The sequence below is a fragment of the Cervus canadensis genome, chromosome 30 (assembly GCF_019320065.1).
Source record: "Cervus canadensis isolate Bull #8, Minnesota chromosome 30, ASM1932006v1, whole genome shotgun sequence".
Taxonomy (NCBI): Eukaryota; Metazoa; Chordata; class Mammalia; order Artiodactyla; family Cervidae; genus Cervus; species Cervus canadensis.
Window position 1 is genome coordinate 17,197,624 of NC_057415.1, and position 18,588 is coordinate 17,216,211.

Sequence of the window (18,588 nt, forward strand, 5' to 3'; positions counted from 1 at the left end):
TTGGTAAAAAAAAAAAAACAACTAGAAAGTGAAAGAATACTGGTTTGTTTTCTTTTCCATTCAAAATTGACTTTGGAGTTTTTTGAATTAAAGCTTGAATAAACTAAGATGTGAATACTTACATTTTTACTTGAATGTGAATTAGTTTTAAATTTAGTTGTGATATTCTCTGATTTGGGTTGATTTTATGACTTTAAATTCTTTGAAAATATCAATTTTATGACTAATATCTAATAATGAAATAGCAGATATTGATTTGTTTTCTGTCGTGTGGCAGGTTTAATGGAATGTTGAGAAGTGAACTGAAAAGATGTTGAATAGATTTAGAGAATCTTAGAGGTTCATAGTTTACTGTGGTATACAGTTTGGTACTTTGTACTACAGAAAATTATTTTGTGGATTATAACTTTTTTTTTCCTTGAAAAGTTATGACCAATGTGTATGGTTTTATTGGCATTCATTCATTTGTTGTTATTGTTCAGTCCCCCAGTCATGTCCAATTCTCTGCAACCCCATGGACTGCAGCACACCAGGCCCCCCTATCCCTCACCATCTCCCAAAGTTTGCCCAAGTTCATGTCCATTGCATCAGTGATGCCATCCAGCCATTTCATCCTCTGATGCCCTCTTCTCCTTCTGCCCTCAGTCTTTCCCAGTATCAGGGATGTTTCCAGTGAGTCGGCTGTTTGCATCAGGTGACCAAAATACTGCAGCTTCAGCTTCAGCATTAGTCTTTCTGATGAGTATTCAGGGTTGATTTCCTGTAAGAGTGACTGGTTTGATCTCCTTGCTGTCCAAGGGACTCTCAGGAGTCTATTCCAGTACCACAGTTTTGAAGGCATCAATTCTTCATCTCTCTGCCTTCTTTACTATCCAGCTCTCACAACCGTATGTGACCACTGGGAAGACCATAGCCTTGATTATACGGACCTTTGTCAGCAGAGGAAAATCATTCATTTAGTAGAAGTTTATTGAGTGCCATTTCTCTGCCAGTACTGTAGAAAAATAAACCCAGACAAGCAAAACTCATTTTCTCCCTTCAAGGAGGAAGAGTTTGTAAGTAAGCAAGAATGGCAGCAAACAAGCAATGGAAGGCACAGTGAGCAACCTGCTACACAGAAATATTCTGCAGTGATCTGGGAAAGGGTAAAGCCACTGAGGCGGCCCCAGTCTTACTTCTGTAGAGAAAGCGAGGGGTAGTCAGGGCAGGAGCAGACCAAGGGAGAATTGCTCTAGGAGTGGGAACAGCATACAGGTGGGGAGGATAGATCATTAAGATAATTTGTAATTAGCTGTATATGGCTGGAGCTTAGAGGGAGAAAGAGAAGAGGTTAGGGGGGTGGTACACATTAAGAGATCAGACAGGGTGCTTGAGGTCAGATTAAGGAAAAGTCTTTTGTACCTTGCTGTGGTGTTTGACTTTCATTTGTATTCAGTGAGAGACCACTGAGAAAATTTTTCAAGCCAGCGAGTGACATCGTTCTATTTTCATTTTAGAGATAGCCCTCTAATGTTGCATTTCTGAAGAATGACTACTTACCTATTTTATTGGTTATTTATTACAGGTATAGTGATCTAAAATAACACACCTTTATTATCCCACAGTTTCTGTGGCTCAGGAGTCCAAGTATGGCTTTGCTTGTGCCAAGTTGCTTCAGATGTATCCAGCTCTTTGCAACCCTATGGACTGTAGCCCTCCAGGCTCCTCTGTCCATGGCTTTACTTATATCTCATCTGCAATCTCTGTTGGCTAGGGCTGTACCCTCTTTTCACGGGTCAAGTAAGGTAAAGGTGTATGAACCCATGTGGTTGTTGGCCACAACTCCATTCAGAATGTGGGACTAGGGGCCTCAGTTTCTTGCTTGATGTTGTTTGAAGGCCACCCCCAGTTATTTGCAACATGGCCTCCAATATTTGGGCAGCTCATATTATGGCAGATATCTTCTTCACAGCCAGAAAGGAAGATTAGTGTTCCAACAAGATGAGCAGTACCGTTTTTGTAGCAATCATGTACCTGTAATCATATATGCCATCTGTTTGTAGTATTTTGAGATCAGAGGTCATATCCACATTGACGGGGAGATGACTGCACAAGAAAGATTCTAGAAATATTCATAGTTACACCAAAAAATATGTATGTTCCCTCCCAGAGTTAGCCAAACTAAAGTTTGAGAGCACAGTTCCCAAGACCATCCTCATTTCTTATACCAACTGCAAGTTTGAGAATTTCCCAAAACCACCCTTACATTTGATAATTGCTTAAAGGACTCGTGGAACTCATAGAAAGCCATTATTTAATGGTTATGGTTTATCACAGAGAAAAGATACACATAAATATCACCCAAAGGAAGAGAGACAGTAGTCAGAGTCTGGGAGGGTTCCACATACAGAACTTGTATTGTTCTCAGGATGTTTTCATCAATGCCCTCCCAGCATTGATGCATGACAAGGAACATGGGTATCAGGAAAGTGCTACTGAACCTCATGGCTCAGCTTTTACTGGGGCTTCATTACATAGGCATGATCAATTGAGTATTCCACATGGTTGAACTCTGCCCCCAGTTTGACTGATACTACATGACCCATCCTAAACCACATGATTGTCTTTCTGGCATGGCCAACCTAAGACTGTTGGGTTTGGCCTGTCCCAACCTAAAATCTGTTGTTGTTGTTGTTGTTGTTGATCAGTTGCTAAGTCTTGTCTAGCTCTTTGCACCCCCATGGACTACAGCCCTCCAGGCTTCTCTGTTCTTCACTCTCTCCCAGAGTTTGCTCAAACTCATGTCCATTGAGTCAGTAATACCATCCAATCATCCCATCCTCTGTCGCTGCCTTCTCCTCCTGCCCTCAGTCTTTCCCAGCATCATGGTCTTTTCCAATGGCTTTTCACATCAGGTGGCCAAAGTACTGGAGCTTCAGCTTCAGCATCAGTCCTTCCAGTGAATATTCAGAGTTGATTTCCTTTAGGATTGACTGGTTTTATCTCCTTGCTATCCATGGGACTACCAAGAGAATTGTTGTTGTTCAGTCGCTAAGTCATCTTGCGACCCCATGAACTGCAGTCCACCAGGCTTCCCTGTTCTTCACTATCTCCCAGAGTTTTCTCAAATTCATGTCCATTAAGTATAACCCCCATTTTAAACGAAGATATAGATAATTCCTAGAAGCTGAACAAAGCCCAGACTGCTCTTTGGAGTCAAATTCTTTACTACTCCATTTCCAGTGTAAAATATGTTTCAAATTTAGATGGTTTTCTACTCCAGAAAGAACTATTTAACTGTCACTGCACAGTAATAAAAGATGAATGCCTTCAAGGCTCAAGAGCAGGCATTTATCCAAAATTGAGAGGGTTATCTCTGTGGAGTTCTTTTTGTTAACCCTACTACATTATCCTTGGTATCTTTGTAGGGTTTTATGTCTTTGAAGGTGTATCAGAATTTTACCTTGTGTAATCATTGCTCCTTCAGTGTGGGAAAGACTTCTGACTTGTTTCTAACCAACATTCTGGGCTTTTTGTGGGAAGTCTATGATTTGAATCTCCATCTCAAATAGCTGCTTATGCCTAAACCCTAGTCATTTGGTAAAATGAAATAGAGATGGGAACCCAAGTACTTTCTGGACTAGAAGGCTAAAACTTAAAGGGAGGGGAATTATGACTCAATATAAATAAGGGTTAATGTTTATAATGGATCATATTTGTGATTTTAATTTTTCTGAGTGGTATACATAAGTCTCCGTATAATAAGTTTGCAACCTAAACATGCAATGAAAGACATATCCAGAAATGCTGTGATGTTTACTTGCTGGGCACAGCAGGTTATATTTATTTAGGAAATTGGAACATAAAAGAAACTGGATTTTTAGCTGTTCTGATTTAATTTTGTTTCCAGCTGCTGTTATTCTTCATTTCCAAGATTTAGAAAAGATGGATTTGGAATCAGGAAATTGGAGTTTTAGTTCTAGCTTTCCTTGGACTTCTTTGCTACAGTAAAAGTATACAGAAGAAACAGGTTTATTTTTTTCAGCTTTCATACCATGGAATTGGTTGAGTGTGTTATATGATATGCATATATCTGTGTTTTGGTTTAGTGGTTCCAACTTAAGGAATAAAATAAAAGATATATAGTTTTCAGGTTATACTTAAATACATGCTAAACATTCTCAACCAGTAGATTGTAAGCAAATTTATTGAATATACTTTATTTTTATTTCCTTTTTAATATATTTGTTAAGCTTGGGTTCATGGTGTCATTTGAATTTATTCATTAGTGGGCACAAAGACAGAAAGTTCAACCTCAGGGCTAATATAGCTGATATTTTGAAGTGTAATGAGAAAATTGATGAATTTTCATCTTTTTCTTTCCTGATATATCAGCTAGTTTTGTCTGTAACTCTGGTAGGAGGTAGAACTTTATTCTTCTGTTCTGCAGAAAGCATTGGTGGTTATTTGTTTTGTTTTCTTTTTACTGAGAACTACCTGGAGTATGAGTTCCTCCGGGTGTTTTTGAGTAATGTAAGATGGTTGTTCATCTGCCTCCCTCTGGGCCCTGCAGCTGGAGGACATTTTGTGACATATTTATATGTACTTTCCTTTAAAGGGAGAGCAGAGTTGGCATCTTTGACCTCTTCTGCCTAATAGACAGGAAGAGTTTCACCTTACTCTGGCCAGAGGAGCCAGGCAGCCAAATGCCTCGTGAAGGGTCTGGGAAACTCTGCTCCCCATCTTTCTAGGCTATCTAGAGGTGCTTTGGAAAGTTAAACCATCAAATAATGACTTGGAATATGTTTGTTGTGGATATGTGATTTTAGATCTCCTCTCTCCCCTAATGAAACCTTTAGTAAATTCTCTCTTGTTTACTAATCTTTTGTACAAATAGAACCTTGGAAGGAACCTCAAAGATGCAAACTGCTTTCTAGAGGGTCCACTGAGGCATGTGAAGCACAGCTAACGGCTCAGGGCACATAGATCCAGTGGGAGGTTGGGCTGGACATGCTGCAATAATAGTTACTGCTTGTAGGATACCTGTAACTGGCATGCATGTGTGTGTGTGCTCAGTCGCTCTTTGTGACCCCCCCCCCAGGCTGTAGCCTGCCAGCCTCCTCTGTCTGTAGGATTGTCTCGACAAGAGTACTGGAGTAGGTTGCCATTTCCTCCTCCAGGAGATCTTCTCTACCCAGGGATCAAACCTGCATCTCCTTCGTCTCCTGCATTGCAGGCATTCTTTACTGCTGAGCCACAGGAAACCCTTGTAACTGGAATGTGCTTTGTTAAATGCTATGGTATGTATATACTATCTCTACGTGTCCTTATAACAGCCCTGTGAGAACCACCTTCCTTACAGAAATGCAGAAAGAGAGACTTCAAGAAGTAACTCACTCAGAGTCATCTTGCTTAGTTACGTGAGTGAAGTCAGCCTTCCACCAAGGTATATCTGATTTCAAATTCCATGTTACCATCAAGTTTTTTCTTTGCTAAGCCTGTTCTTAAATGTATCTTCTTTTGTCAGTTTAGGAGGAGATAAAAATAGGTGCTCCAGAATTCTCAAAATTTGGAGTGTTTTAACTGTACAAGAAGCAAAACAACTAATTACCTCATCTTTATGTTAGTCTCACCTTGGAACCTTATTTTCTTCACCCTGCCAGTCAGTCAGTCACTACTCACACATCAAAGCGCCACCTCTACCTTGAAGCCTTCAGGTGCTTCACCACATCCTGGCCAGAAGTTAATACATCTGTGTACATACGAAGTAAAGTGTAAAGTTAATATATCTGTGTTCATATCAGTGTTCAGTTACTGCCACATTTTCTTTCTTTCTTCCTTTTGTTAGAATAAGTTATTACATCTTATTTTCTGTGTTAAATTTTTAAATAACAGCTTTATTGAAATAATTCACATCATACAACTCACTTTTTTAAAGGGTGCAATTCAGTAGATTTTGGTGTGTTCAAACTTGTACAGTCATCACTACAATCAATTTCAGAATATTTTCATCACCCAAAAAGAAATTCTCTATCCATTCTCAGTCACTGCCTAGTTCCCCTGTTTCTCCTGCTCCCCAACCCCAGGCAGCCAGTAATCTTTCCGTGTCTGTAGTTTTGCCTGTTTTAGACATTTCATATAAATAGAATCATGCAATACATGTTCTTCTGTGACTGACTTTTCACTAACTAGCATAATGTTTTCATGGTTCATCTGTATTATAACATGTATCAACATCCTTCCTTCTTTTGACTGAATAATATTCCATTGTGTGGATATACCACATTTTGTTTATCCTTTCATCAGCTGAAGGACATTTGGGTGGTTTCTTCTTTTTGGCTGTAAATGGATAATGCTGCTATGAACATTTGTGTGCATATTTTTGTGTGACCACATGTGTTCAGTTTTCTTAGGTATATATCTAGGAGTGGAATTGTTGGTTCACAGGTGACTAACTGAAGGACTGCCAGACTACTTTCCAAAGTAGCTGTACAATTTGACTTTGTCACCAGTGGATTCCACTTTCTGCGTCTCTTCACCAGTACTTATTGTTTTACTGCCTTTTTGCTTTCAGCAATCCAGTGAATGTAAACTATCTGGTTGTAGTTTTTTTTAATTTGCATTTTCCTGATAGCGCTCATTAAATTTTAAATAGTCTTTTCTTTCTCATCTCATAAAACATCCACAATAATTAGCCTCCAACTAATAAATGAAAAAAAAAATCCGCAGTGTTTTCCATATGTTAGCTCATAATAAATGTTTACATTTGTAACCCTATTTTTTAAAATGTCAGTGAAGGGGGAGATGGTCCTTAAAGTTTTTTACCTCTTTTGAAAATGTGCTTTACCCACATCACTAACATTTTACTCTTTACTGTCACAGCTGTTGTCTTACAGTGTCACAGATGCACATATCTATTATGTTTGACCTCTCATTGCTAAGCCCTACAGGCCAAATGACTTGATGAATGTTTATTAAGTGAATGAATGGAGTATTGTTCATATTCATTCTGGATTGTTGAGCTAGCCCCTAGGACACACGGGTAGTCTGTTTCTCCTAAATGTTAATAACCTGCTCAAAGGTATAAATGAACATTAGAGGCTTCATTTTAAACTGTCATCTCCAGAAAGTTAGACTCATCGCTAGAAAACTGCTTCTAAAATATTGTTCTAGTTGTCTGATCTTTTTGAATACTGTTTTAAAAAAATTTTTTTTAGGAGTTTCCTATATAGGCAGTCCCAGATTTGTGTTTATTCCTTACCTGAGGAATTCTATAAAATACTAACCTGGTAAATCAAGAAAGTTCATCATAGAAGTTATAGTTCATTACAAAGCATACTTAAAATGCTTCAAAATGATATGTGATTATTAAGGTTTTAAAGAAGATATCAAAACCTGTCATTCAAATTTCAAAGGAACTCTATTCAACTTTAGCACTATGTACATAAACATTGGCTGATATACATACATGTTTCTAATATTTTGTGCTAGGAAAATAGAAGTGTTTAATAATGCTGATATACTTTCTTGTGCTAACATTAACTTAATCTTGTGAATAGAGCAATTATTTATTAGCATATTTTTATGTAATTAAAACCTTTCTCTAGTGAATTTATTATAAAAATATTTATCCCAATTAAAATGAAACATAGAAAAGATTGTGTTGTATAATAGCTGAAATTTGCTAAAATACAAATTGTGGTATTTTTCTGGCATCCAAATGGGCGTCCCAGGTGGTGCCAGTGGTAAAGAACCCGTCTGCCAATGTGGGAGACATAAGAGATGCGGGTTCTATCCCTAGGTCAGGAAGATCCCATAGAAGAGGGCATGGCAACCCACTCCAGTATTCTTGCCTGGAGAATCTCTGTGGACAGAGGAGCCTGGCCAGCTACAGTCCGTAAGGTTGCAAAGAATCAGACACGGTGGAAGCATCTTAGCATGCATGCATGCTGCTGCTAAGTTGCTTCAGTCGTGTCCGACTCTGTGCGACCCCATAGATGGCAGCCCCCCAAGCTCCCCCGTCCCTGGGATTCTCCAGGCAAGAACACTGGAGTGGGTTGCCATTTCCTTCTCCAATGCATGAAAGTGGAAAGTGAAAGTGAAGTTGCTCAGTCGTTATCCAACTCTTCGCGACCCCATGGACTGCAGCCTACCAGGCTCCTCTGTCCATGGGATTTTCCAGGCAAGAGTACTGGAGTGGGTTGCCATTTCCTTCTCCGAGCATGCACGCATGCAGACATCCAAATACAAGGTTTAAGTTTTTTTTTGCTTTGTTGCTCTGAGAGAAAAGTAAGACAAGTTGATTTCAAAGGCACATGTATCCCATTTTTCATTGCAGCACTGTTTACAATAGCTAGAACATAGAAGCAACCTAGATATCCATTGACAGATGAGTTGATAAAGAAGTTGTGGTTCATATACACAATGGAATGTTACTCAGCCATAAAAAGGAACACCTTTAAGTCAGTTCTAGTGAGGTGAATGAACCTAGAATCTATTATACAGAGTGAAGTAGGTCAGAAAGAGAAAGATAAATATCATATTCTAATGCATATATACAGAATCTAGAAAAATGGTATTGAAGAATTTATTCACAGGGCAGCAGTGGAGAAACAGACATCGAGAATAGACTTATGGACATGGGGAGAGGGGAGGAGAGGGTGAGATGTATGGAAAGAGTAACATGGAGTCTTACATTACCATGTGTAAAATAAATGGCTGATGGGAATTTGCTGTGTGGTTCAGGAAACTCAAACAGGGGCTCTGTGTCAGCCTGGAGGGGTGGGGTGGGGAGGGAGGTGGGAAGGGGGTTCAGGAGGGAGAGGATGTATGTATACCTGTGGCTGACTCATTTTGAGGTTTGACAGAAAACAGCAAAATTCTGTAAAGCAATTATCCTTCAATAAAAAATAAATAAATACATTTAAAACAAACAACAAAAAAGTAAGACTAGTTGATTTCATGAATTTGTGTGCCTTGAATCCTTAGTTAGGATAACCTCTTTTGAAAATCAAAACTATCATTCTGTGCTCTAAGTGGTAGGACCAGGGTGGGTGGATGTCATGGTGATGATAGCCAAATAAAAGTATGAAAGCTTTTCTGGAGACTAGATCAAAGAAAATAGTCTATTCCTTAAATGAGTTGCTGCCTATTACATTAATATAACCTCTTGGCATTTAAACACTATACTCATAGTGATTTAAAGTGCGTGTTTTACCATTGTTAGCTTCTAATGCTACTTCTTTCATCATTTTTAGAAAAATTACTGTGTAAATAAATGAGCATACCTGTTTTTTTTCTCAACATGATAATTTTATGTTCAAAGTGTAGTTTTTGATCCTACTTGTCATTCTAATTTATATTTCTACAAGATTTGTATCATTTTGAGTAAGTTCTAATTCTATATAATGATGCAGATGTTATCAACAACCTAAATTCAATCTGATCTTAGTATACTAAGTACTCAATTCTAACTATATTACTATGAGCTATGCATATTTAGCTAAATTTATATTGAATAATAATATCTTATGAAGTTATAAATGTATACCTATACAGTTCCTTGCCATTCTTGACTTCCATAATAGTTAGCATCAATGTTTTCTTCTGTTGCTTCTTCTTCTGGGCCTTCATGATGATCATCATGATCTTCACTATCACCATCATCTGGAAATCTCCTGAAAACTTGGGTCTTCAGTTGTATCGTTTGACCATTAGTGCTTTGTTGTTCACCATAATAAATAGTGTGTATATGAGGGAAGCAGAGGAAAATGTATGAGCTTATTGGCGCTTTCAGCTTATTTTGATCTACGCGAATGTATGTTAAATGGTGGTAATGTAGTGGATCAACTGATGGACACATCACTGTGACATTGATATCTGAAAAATACAAATTAAAAATTAATCCTTCTGTATTATATCCATAATACTATAATGGACTTTATTAAATACTTATTAGGTTTAATTATTTTTATAGTAATCAAATAATAAAATGAATAAAATGAAACTATAAATGAATTTTATATTATCAAAATAAATGATGGCTTCATTGGCTATTAAGTAATTATTTAATTACTAAATAAATTATTTAAGTAATAAATTCTTAGCAGAAACAATCTCAGAGAAAAAAAGTGAAAATCACATATAGTTCTACTATTCAAGATCTCATATTTCTTTGTATACTCTATAGTATTTCATATTTTTTTATATACTTTATAGTACATATTCTCAAAGTTCAAAGTAATAACGTTTAATAGAAAAGACTATAAACCTTGAAGTACAAATTTCTCTGGGGCCCATTTCTGCCATTTCCCTAGCCAGCTTCAAAGCAACCATTTGTAATTTGTAGCACCATGTAAAGCATGGGTTTTTAAAGATCTGTTCTTTAAAAGAACAAAATAAGATTTTTTATGTCTTTAAAAGACAATAATGTGGAGAAGGAAATGGCAACCCACTCCAGTATTCTTGCCTGGAAAAGTCCATGGACAGAGGAGCCTGGCGGGCTACAGTCCATGGGATCACATGACTGAGCATGTGTGCACGAGGGTGGAGGGAGATGGGCTGGTAGCAATAAAGTGGTAGAACTAAAAAAAAAAGAAAAGACAATAATGGACTTCCCTGGTGGTTCAGTGGTTAAGAATCTGCCTGCCAATGCTGTGAACACAGATTCGATCCTTGGGAAGATTCCACATGTAGCGGGGCAACTAAGCCCCTGCACTGCAACTACTGCACCCACACTCTAAAGTCTGTGGTGCTCCAATAGAGAGTAGCTCCCGTTTGCAGCAGCAAAGACCCAGTACAGCCATAAATAAGTAGATAAATCAAATAGGTAACCAACAAGGACCTACTGTCTAGAACAGGGAACATTGCTCAATATTTGGTAGTAACCTAAATGAGAAAAGAATTGAAAAAAACAGATATTTGCATATGTATAACTGAATTCCTTTGCTATATACCTGACCCTAACACAACATTGTTATTCATCTATGCTCCAATATAAAATAAAAACTATAAATAAATAGTAAAACACAGACACACACAAAATGAAATTTTACATACTTTCAATTTCATTATTTTCTAGGTATAGGTGTTCTAAATTCCTTGGAATATAGAATGCTTGCTTCAGTTTGTTGTGTCCAACATTGAGCTCTATAAGGTTGGAAAGATTAAAAATATTATATGGAATGTCTTGTAGTTTGTTGTGTGATACTCTTAGAGCGTGAAGTTTCGGAAGTTCGTTGAAGTAATTTTCTGGTATAGAAGATATTGAATTGTTTTCTAAAGACAGATACATAAGTGAAGAAGGCAAACCAGGAGGCATTGATTCTAATCTGTTATTACATAGGTTGAGCTGCATCAATTTTTCCATTTTGGCAAGTACTTTTGCTTGTAACATAGAATCATCAATTTGATTAAAACAGAGATCAAGCATGGTCAGGTTTACAAGCCCATTCACAGCATTTGTCTGCAGTCTGGAGATTTCATTGTAACCTAGAAAAATCCTTTCCAAAGACTTAGGAAGAGGAAATGGAAAGTCTTCTAAATTGTTATGCTGTAGGTGAAGCTGTAGTAGATTTGACAATTTAGCAAACACACCATGATCAATCTTTTGAGATTTAATTTTATTGTGGCTGAGGTTGATTTCTTTAAGATGAGTGGCATTGATAAATGAATCTGCAGTCACAGCCTCAATTTCATTGAACTGAAGATAGACTTGCTGAATGTGTGCTGGAATATTTGGGATAGTCTTTAATTTGCGATTATCACAGTACATTGATGATGGAAAGTTAGGTGGACAGAAGCATTCACTGGCACAACCTAAAGTATGCTGATGAAATGGAGCTTCATAGTTTATATTTTGTTGAAATTGGAATTCTGTCTGGTAGACATCATCTGGTTCTTGGTCATAATCTTCATCCCATTGATAACTTTCATATTGGCAATATACTTTGACTCCAAGAAAGAAGAAAAGGACACATACTGGACTTGAAAAGCCCATGTTCCTTTTTTGTCCTATTATAAGACAAAAGGAAATATATAGTGGAAAAAGTGAGTGAAACATGTAATAATTCTTATATAAATTGACAGTTATCTAAAATGCACAATATCTGTGTCTGATTTGAAATATGTAAAAAAAATGTCCAGAATTAATGGCTGCTGCTCAGAACAAAATTAATGTTTAAGATGATATTTTTTAAAAAGCCTCATACTGCATTGAACCAGACTAAGTAATCATCTTTTTAGAGAATCTCGATTTGTCTTGCTTACTAGACTGTGGATTCACAATGATAGCATGACATCTTTCTACCCCAAAGTTGAGTGCTCTTTCCATATGGATATTAGATGTTCTCATTATTTGACCCCTTCAGTTATGTTCACCACCTATGAGAAGAGAGACTCTATATTAATTAGGAGATTATTAATACTGACCAAAATTTGCCCACTGTAACTCCTGTTTGTTGATGTTCTTTTCTGTTCTTTGGAAAAACATAGAACACTCCATTTTATGTGAAAGCTTGAGATATTAAAAATAAGTATCATGTTTCCTCTTAGTGTTTTCTGTCCAAGTCTGATTGTCACTTCAAATTTTCCCTGTGAAATAGTTTCCAGAATCCAATTATTTTGTCTCTGACTCTACTTGAAAAACTGCATCAAATCCTAGATATACACAATATTTACATTCTACAAAGTTTTAGTTTCTAATTGGTTATTCTATACGTTTTTCCTAATTACCCTCCTAACTTTTTTCTTTCCACTATTTTTTTTTTTTTTTAGTTAGTTTCTAGATACACAGGTATTAAAAACACATTCTCCTAATTTCCTAGGAGTTTAGGTCTAGTGGAGAATCAGACATGCAATACAGTGAATAGGAGGGTATGTGTGGGGTAGGATTGTAAAGAAGGGAGCGCTCAGCTTACGAAAGAGAAGACAAATGACAGCAGTCGAGCTGAAACTTGAAGTTGTAGTGAATGATGGGATATGTGTACTGGATGAGGAGCCTGAAAACCTTCATTTCAGTCCTATCACTTCTGACAGTCGAGTCACTTATATCTGCCTCTTGCCTCATCAGTAAAATAAGAACTATAATCACTTGCCTGCTTATCTCACTTGGTAGTTGTTATTGTCATAAATGCATATGAGGTATGCATATTAAAGTACTTTGCAAATTAGAAAGTGATCCAGATGGAATAAGTATGTTATTTAGGAAAAGTTTAAAAAAATCATACCTCTTTTATTCTAAGGCCATTTTTCTCTACCCTTCTCATCCAGGATTTCATGAGAAGATTAACATTCTAATAGAATTAATATCTTACATCATTGTATGTAATGAAACAGCTTATGTCCTGTTCATCTAGAATGGTATTATTTTTCATCGTTGGATAAATGAAAAAATAGTTACTTAAATCATTTCCTTGAGAAAGGCTGCCCTAGATCCTAACAACTTAAGTTTCTTAGTCTTTTTTCTTTTCTTATCAGAATCTGAATAGTACAGAATGTAAATATTCCTCTAGTCTCCCAGGCGCCGCTAGTAATGAAGAACCTGCCTGCCAATGCAGGAGATGTAAGACATACAGGCTTGATCCCTGGGTTGGGAAGATCCCCTGGAGGAGGGCATACCAACCCACTCCAGTATTCTTGCGCAGAGACTCTTGTGGACAGAGGAGCCTGGCAGGCTACAGTCCATGGGGTCACAAAGAGTTGGACACGACTGAGCAACTTCACTGAATCTTCATAGTCCAACCCTGGTTACTTCAGTTCTCCCTCCTCCCATAGCCTGACTCATGCAGCTGACAGCATGAGAGAAAATAGGACAGGGCCAACTGGCTCACTTTAAAGTCATGACCATTCAAGTGCTGCCTATTGTGACATCTCATTAGTCCATTCCTTTTCCCTTCCTCGTACACAAGCCTCTAAAACTTCACCATTGGTTTTGGATGATGACCCTGCTTCCTTTTTCACTCAGAAACTATGGTAGATAATCAGTACTCTTGCTTGGAAAATCCCATGGACAGAGGAGCCTGGTGGGCTACAGTCCATGGGGTCGCAAAGAGTCGGACACAACTGAGCGACTTCATTTTCACTACTCTAATATATTGTCTTGTATTTAATCCTATCCCTTCCTACAGAAAATGCCAAAACAGTAATGATTTGATCTTTTTAAACAATTTGACTTCTTCAAAATTTGTAGTTTCCTTTTGGTAATCAGTAAGACTCCATCTGTTGTTCCTTCTTATCCATTTGATCCATGTAGGACATGGCATTTAAATTAGACTTTAAAGGAATATGAGGGTTCTCACAGAGAGAAGTAGAGAAGAAAATTGGCAGATAAAAGAAATGAGCAAAAAACATGTAAAGCAACAAAGGATGAAATGTTTGGGAAGTTGTGGTTAACTGTTGAAATAGCAAAATAAGTTTGTACAACTGATTTGGCCCAGAACCTTGAGGCCTAAATTGTGATCTCAGGAATTTGTACATTGGGAATGAACACCTAGTTTAATTCATTATTATAATTGAGCCATGGTCTTCACACTGCAGTGTTTATGCATTAAATAAGAGTCCTGGGAGGGGAAGTGAAAGAGTATGGTTGTATGGTCTCATCCCAAAGGACAGTGTTCAATGCTGGCTGATCCAGACTGGGAAGCTCCCAGTGGGCATGATTAAGAGTGCTTTTTCACCTGCTAGAATTTGTGACCTTGTACTAGATAATTGTGTGTTGACATTATTAACAAAGCAGCTCACAAATATTACTAGTGATTTATTTAGTTTGATTTGGTTACTCGATGATTGTCTTGAATTTTAGGGGTGAGGCACTGTGATCGGTGGGTAACACAGAATGAAAAAGACATGAAGACGTGGCTCCTTCTGTAAAGAGCATTCAATTTAGTGGACAAGAGAGGAACAACACAGTGAACCTGTACTCAGACAGAGGGAAATATGGCTTGCAGCAGAGATATCAGTGCTGTGGGAGCCAGTGGCTTAACCCTGCAAGAGTGAGACAGGGAAATCTTTGTAGACATCATTTGGCCCAGATTTGGGGAGATTAGCAGGAATGGATAATAGAACATTCTATACATATTACTCTCTGGTTGATAATATTTTACATGTTAAATTTGTAGTATTTTATATACTCATTATACCAGTACTATAGCATATCAACTTTTTAAAAAGTACTTATCATACTTCATTTAAAGTACTGTTCCATGGAGTAGAGATGAAAGTAGAAGCTAAGAGGCAGAAACATGCAACTATGCAGGACCAGGCCGTATAGAGGGTCTCAGAGGTTGACTGTTACACAGTCAGACTTCAAAAACAGCACTACTCATCAGAACTCTGAATTTTACCCTGTGTTAAGAACATCAGTAATTATCAATTAGTAACCTTATATTTGAGAATTAAAGTTGTGACTCTTCAATAGTTATGAGAAATTTGGGGGGGGCAAAGGAGACCCGGATGATACTTTTTAGTTCAGCCTTTACCTTTGACTTGGAAGACCTGAAGATGGGAGCCTTTCTGAAAATAAGGAGATTCTTCTTATTATCTGCTTTTGATCTTTTTGGCCAACTAAGAAGAAAGGTTTTTCCCTGAAGACAGTTTATCTTCTGAATCTGAGCTCATCCATTGAGCCCTCATTCACTGAAGACCTTGGCTCTATAGCTCAACTTTGTCCCACTCCCTTCTGACTTACTGCAGTTTTCTGCTCAGAAATCCATTCCATCTTCATGGATATAGCCATTATTTTCTATTCCTCTTACTCCTCAACTTCACCCCTGATCATTTTACTTGTTACAGTGATCTTGTTTCTTCTCATCCAAATTTTTCATTCAGCTAATTGTTTACCAGTCATTTGTTAAGCATATTGTTATTACTTCTACCTTTGATGTTCAGCAATTTATGACATGTTTCCTATAGGATAAGTCATAGTGAAACATTATAACTCACTGTCAATCATCTCATATCACAACTTCTAATTTTTGATAGGCTATAGTACAATGAACATTGTGGAAATGCTCAAAAATTTGCTGAATGAATGATTGATTGATTAATTACAGATTACATCTTGTTGGTGATGTTTATTACTACTAATGTTGATTGTTTCTAGGCATTTATTTCACCACAGTGATTTCTCTAAAAGAACATAGTCACAGAGAACATGGTTGTTTTTTTTCTATTAAATATTTTTGTCACAATATACTATATTCACTTTTCTATTACCTTGTTTAATAGAAAAATAACAAATGTGAAACAGAAAGTTTAAAGCAACGTGAAACATGTTACCAGGCTTTTAAAATTATTTGTTAATGTGTATTTTTCATATTATAGCTTAAAAAGTTTCAATGTCATAACATTTCTCCTACCTGGAAAACACTCATACTTTCATCAAGAAAGTTCTAATTTAAATTACTAATCAAATTGAGATGGAATTTTGTTCTGGAAAGTTTAAAGTAATTTGAAAGCTTCATAGCATTTAATTATTTTAAATATTTGCCTCATTGGTATGCCATAGAAGCTAAAATGTAATAAGAGACCAACTATTAGTATATAATTCAGAATTTTTTCCAAAGCAGTTTTAAATTTAAGTCTGTAAAATTAAAGTTGTGTACATCAGTATCACACCCAAGGCCTAAAGAAGTAAGACTCTTTTGCTGTTAAAAATATGAAAGTCTCAAGATTATTTTTAGTCATAATACATTTGAATCTTAGTTAACTGAAACCCAAGAAACTAGATCCTTTAGAGCTATAGTACTTATATTTTCTCTTTGAGGAAGAGGCAAACACATTGTAATATTTGGTTAATAGAGAAATTTTGAGAAAATGTCCAGTGAAATTTATACAAATACCCATTTCTTTACAACCAGAATCTCTAGCATTGCTCAGATGTATGACTCAAAGGTGTTTGCTGATTTTTTGTCAGCAACTTTTTTGTCAAAGTTGAGAAAGAGAAAGAAAGAGAAACAGATAATTATTGTATTAACCTGAAAATCTTTCATTCAAAGTAAAAAATAAAAATCTAAACAAAGATTATTTATTGGGTAAACCTTAAGTTAGAAAATTAAATTTCCTGCATTACTTCTTTCCCTGAATATTTTGGCTAATCAAAATTTAATGTAACTTTTACCAGATATTGCTTACCAAAATTATGCATTTATGGTGGCTGCAATCTATTTTAATGTTAAATCAAATATACTTTATTTTTAACAGCAGGAATATTTTTTTAAAAATTGAAAATTATTTTATCATCATACCTGTTGAATTTGCTTTAGTTTTCAGGGGCTGATGAATTTGCAAATCCTGTGAATGAATCAGAAATTCCTGAATTCTTAAACTGAGTCTCTTAAAAATCCACAGTAACTGTTGTGTTCAGGCAGGGCTGTCCCTTGAATTGCTAAGCAATTTAAGCAAATATAATCTGCTTGGAAAATACTTGGGTTGAATTAAAATTATGTATTTCTTTTCATTATCCAAAACTTTGTGGACTCTTAATTTAAGTGCTTGTGTTCTTGGTCAGATTTATGTGGCTTACTTCTTTCTTTCCCCCTTAATTTTGGTTTGAGGAATGGCAAGAATTTCCTCTAATGTGAAAGGCAAACAGAACTAAATGAAACAGCATGTACTGATTACTGTTTTTATTTTCATTTTCATGCCAAAGAATTCTTCAAATTAAGGTTCACAGTAACATGCAGTTGAGTGTCATGGCATTTTAAGGTGGAACTCAGAGGCATCTTGAGACTTCGGTTGTCTGATATCTTGTGTTCTCACCGGTGCTTTCCTTTATTAAGACAGAGAATCAGGATTAGAAATATACAGCATTTCACTTCTAGTTTATTTTAAAAATGAAATAGATTGTCATTTGTGACACAGATTAGATATATTGCTTTTCCGTAAAAAGAATTATACCTTCTTTTCTATCAGCTTTCTCACTTTCCTCCAAATATATCCACTAGCATACCTTCTAATAAAATATTTGAAATAGAATTATTCTCTTTGTTATGGAACTTACTCAGAAGGTATATCTTTGATTTGTCTATTTTTACTAGTACAAAAAATAATTTTATAATATTAAATAAGATGGAGTTAGGAACTTCCGTTGACCAACCATTTTTGCCTTTAGTTTGCAAATGTATGAAATTTACAAATTTCACTGAACAGTCTCTCCTGAAGAGTAGCAGTTAACTACTTAAATGCTATATTTTTATACTAATGTTTTCATATTTTAAATAGAGAGTTAACTTGTATCTCTTGGCAGTGAATTTTGAGTTCATTCTTTTGGGAGATTCTTTCAAGCTTGTACAAACTAATAAGGTAAAGTGATTCTTGAAATTTGTTTTTGTTTCCTCAAAATAGTATTTTCCGTTAAGTTTTACAAATAGCTCTCAAGATTTATTTTGTTAAACTTTAGACTTTTAAAAAGTGTACGGTGTTTCAGGAGATGTTTTGGCAGTATTATAGAAATCTTATCTATTATTTGAGACACTGGTATGTAAAACGTGGCAAATCATATTTGGGCCAAGATTTCATCCCGTTACTGATCTTTTCCATATGTTTCCTATTAGTGTTTGTTCTTAAACCTCAGGCTTCCACACTAAGGAAGAGAGAGCAAATCTGTGTACT

The 18,588-nt window shown here is 36.3% G+C and overlaps 2 protein-coding genes across 6 annotated transcripts in view; one reads left to right on the forward strand and one right to left on the reverse strand.

Moving 5' to 3' along the window:
• The window catches only part of LOC122432041 (centromere protein P), a 225,039-nt gene that overhangs the window by 83,429 nt on the left and 123,022 nt on the right, over positions 1 to 18,588 (forward strand). The window lies entirely within an intron of this gene.
• OMD (osteomodulin) lies at positions 831 to 17,376 on the reverse strand. 5 transcript variants are annotated; one of them, XR_006266699.1, is made up of 5 exons: positions 12,409 to 12,549; positions 11,038 to 11,991; positions 9,530 to 9,858; positions 5,613 to 5,731; positions 831 to 2,013 (listed from the first exon to the last, which is right to left on the reverse strand). XR_006266699.1 is itself a non-coding variant. In XM_043453756.1 (4 exons), the coding sequence occupies exons 1-3, from the start codon at positions 12,479 to 12,481 to the stop codon at positions 9,530 to 9,532; spliced, it is 1,356 nt and encodes a 451-aa protein (XP_043309691.1). In that variant the 5' UTR covers positions 12,482 to 12,549; the 3' UTR covers positions 3,229 to 3,981. The 5 variants fall into 5 exon arrangements, 3 of the variants coding, with proteins under 3 accessions (XP_043309691.1, XP_043309690.1, XP_043309692.1); XR_006266700.1 differs by lacking the exon at positions 831 to 2,013 and adding an exon at positions 3,229 to 3,981; XM_043453756.1 differs by lacking the exons at positions 831 to 2,013; positions 5,613 to 5,731 and adding an exon at positions 3,229 to 3,981.

Excerpts from the sequence above, each read along its gene's own strand:
- OMD (XM_043453756.1), bottom strand. The coding sequence starts at position 12,481 with ATGGAGTGTTCTATGTTTTTCCAAAGAACAGAAAAGAACATCAACAAA. Across the intron at positions 11,992-12,408 it reads GTTACAGTGGGCAAATTTTG|GACAAAAAAGGAACATGGGC; the intron begins GTCAGTATTAAT and ends GTCTTATAATAG. Across the intron at positions 9,859-11,037 it reads AGAAAATAATGAAATTGAAA|ATATCAATGTCACAGTGATG; the intron begins GTATGTAAAATT and ends TGTATTTTTCAG.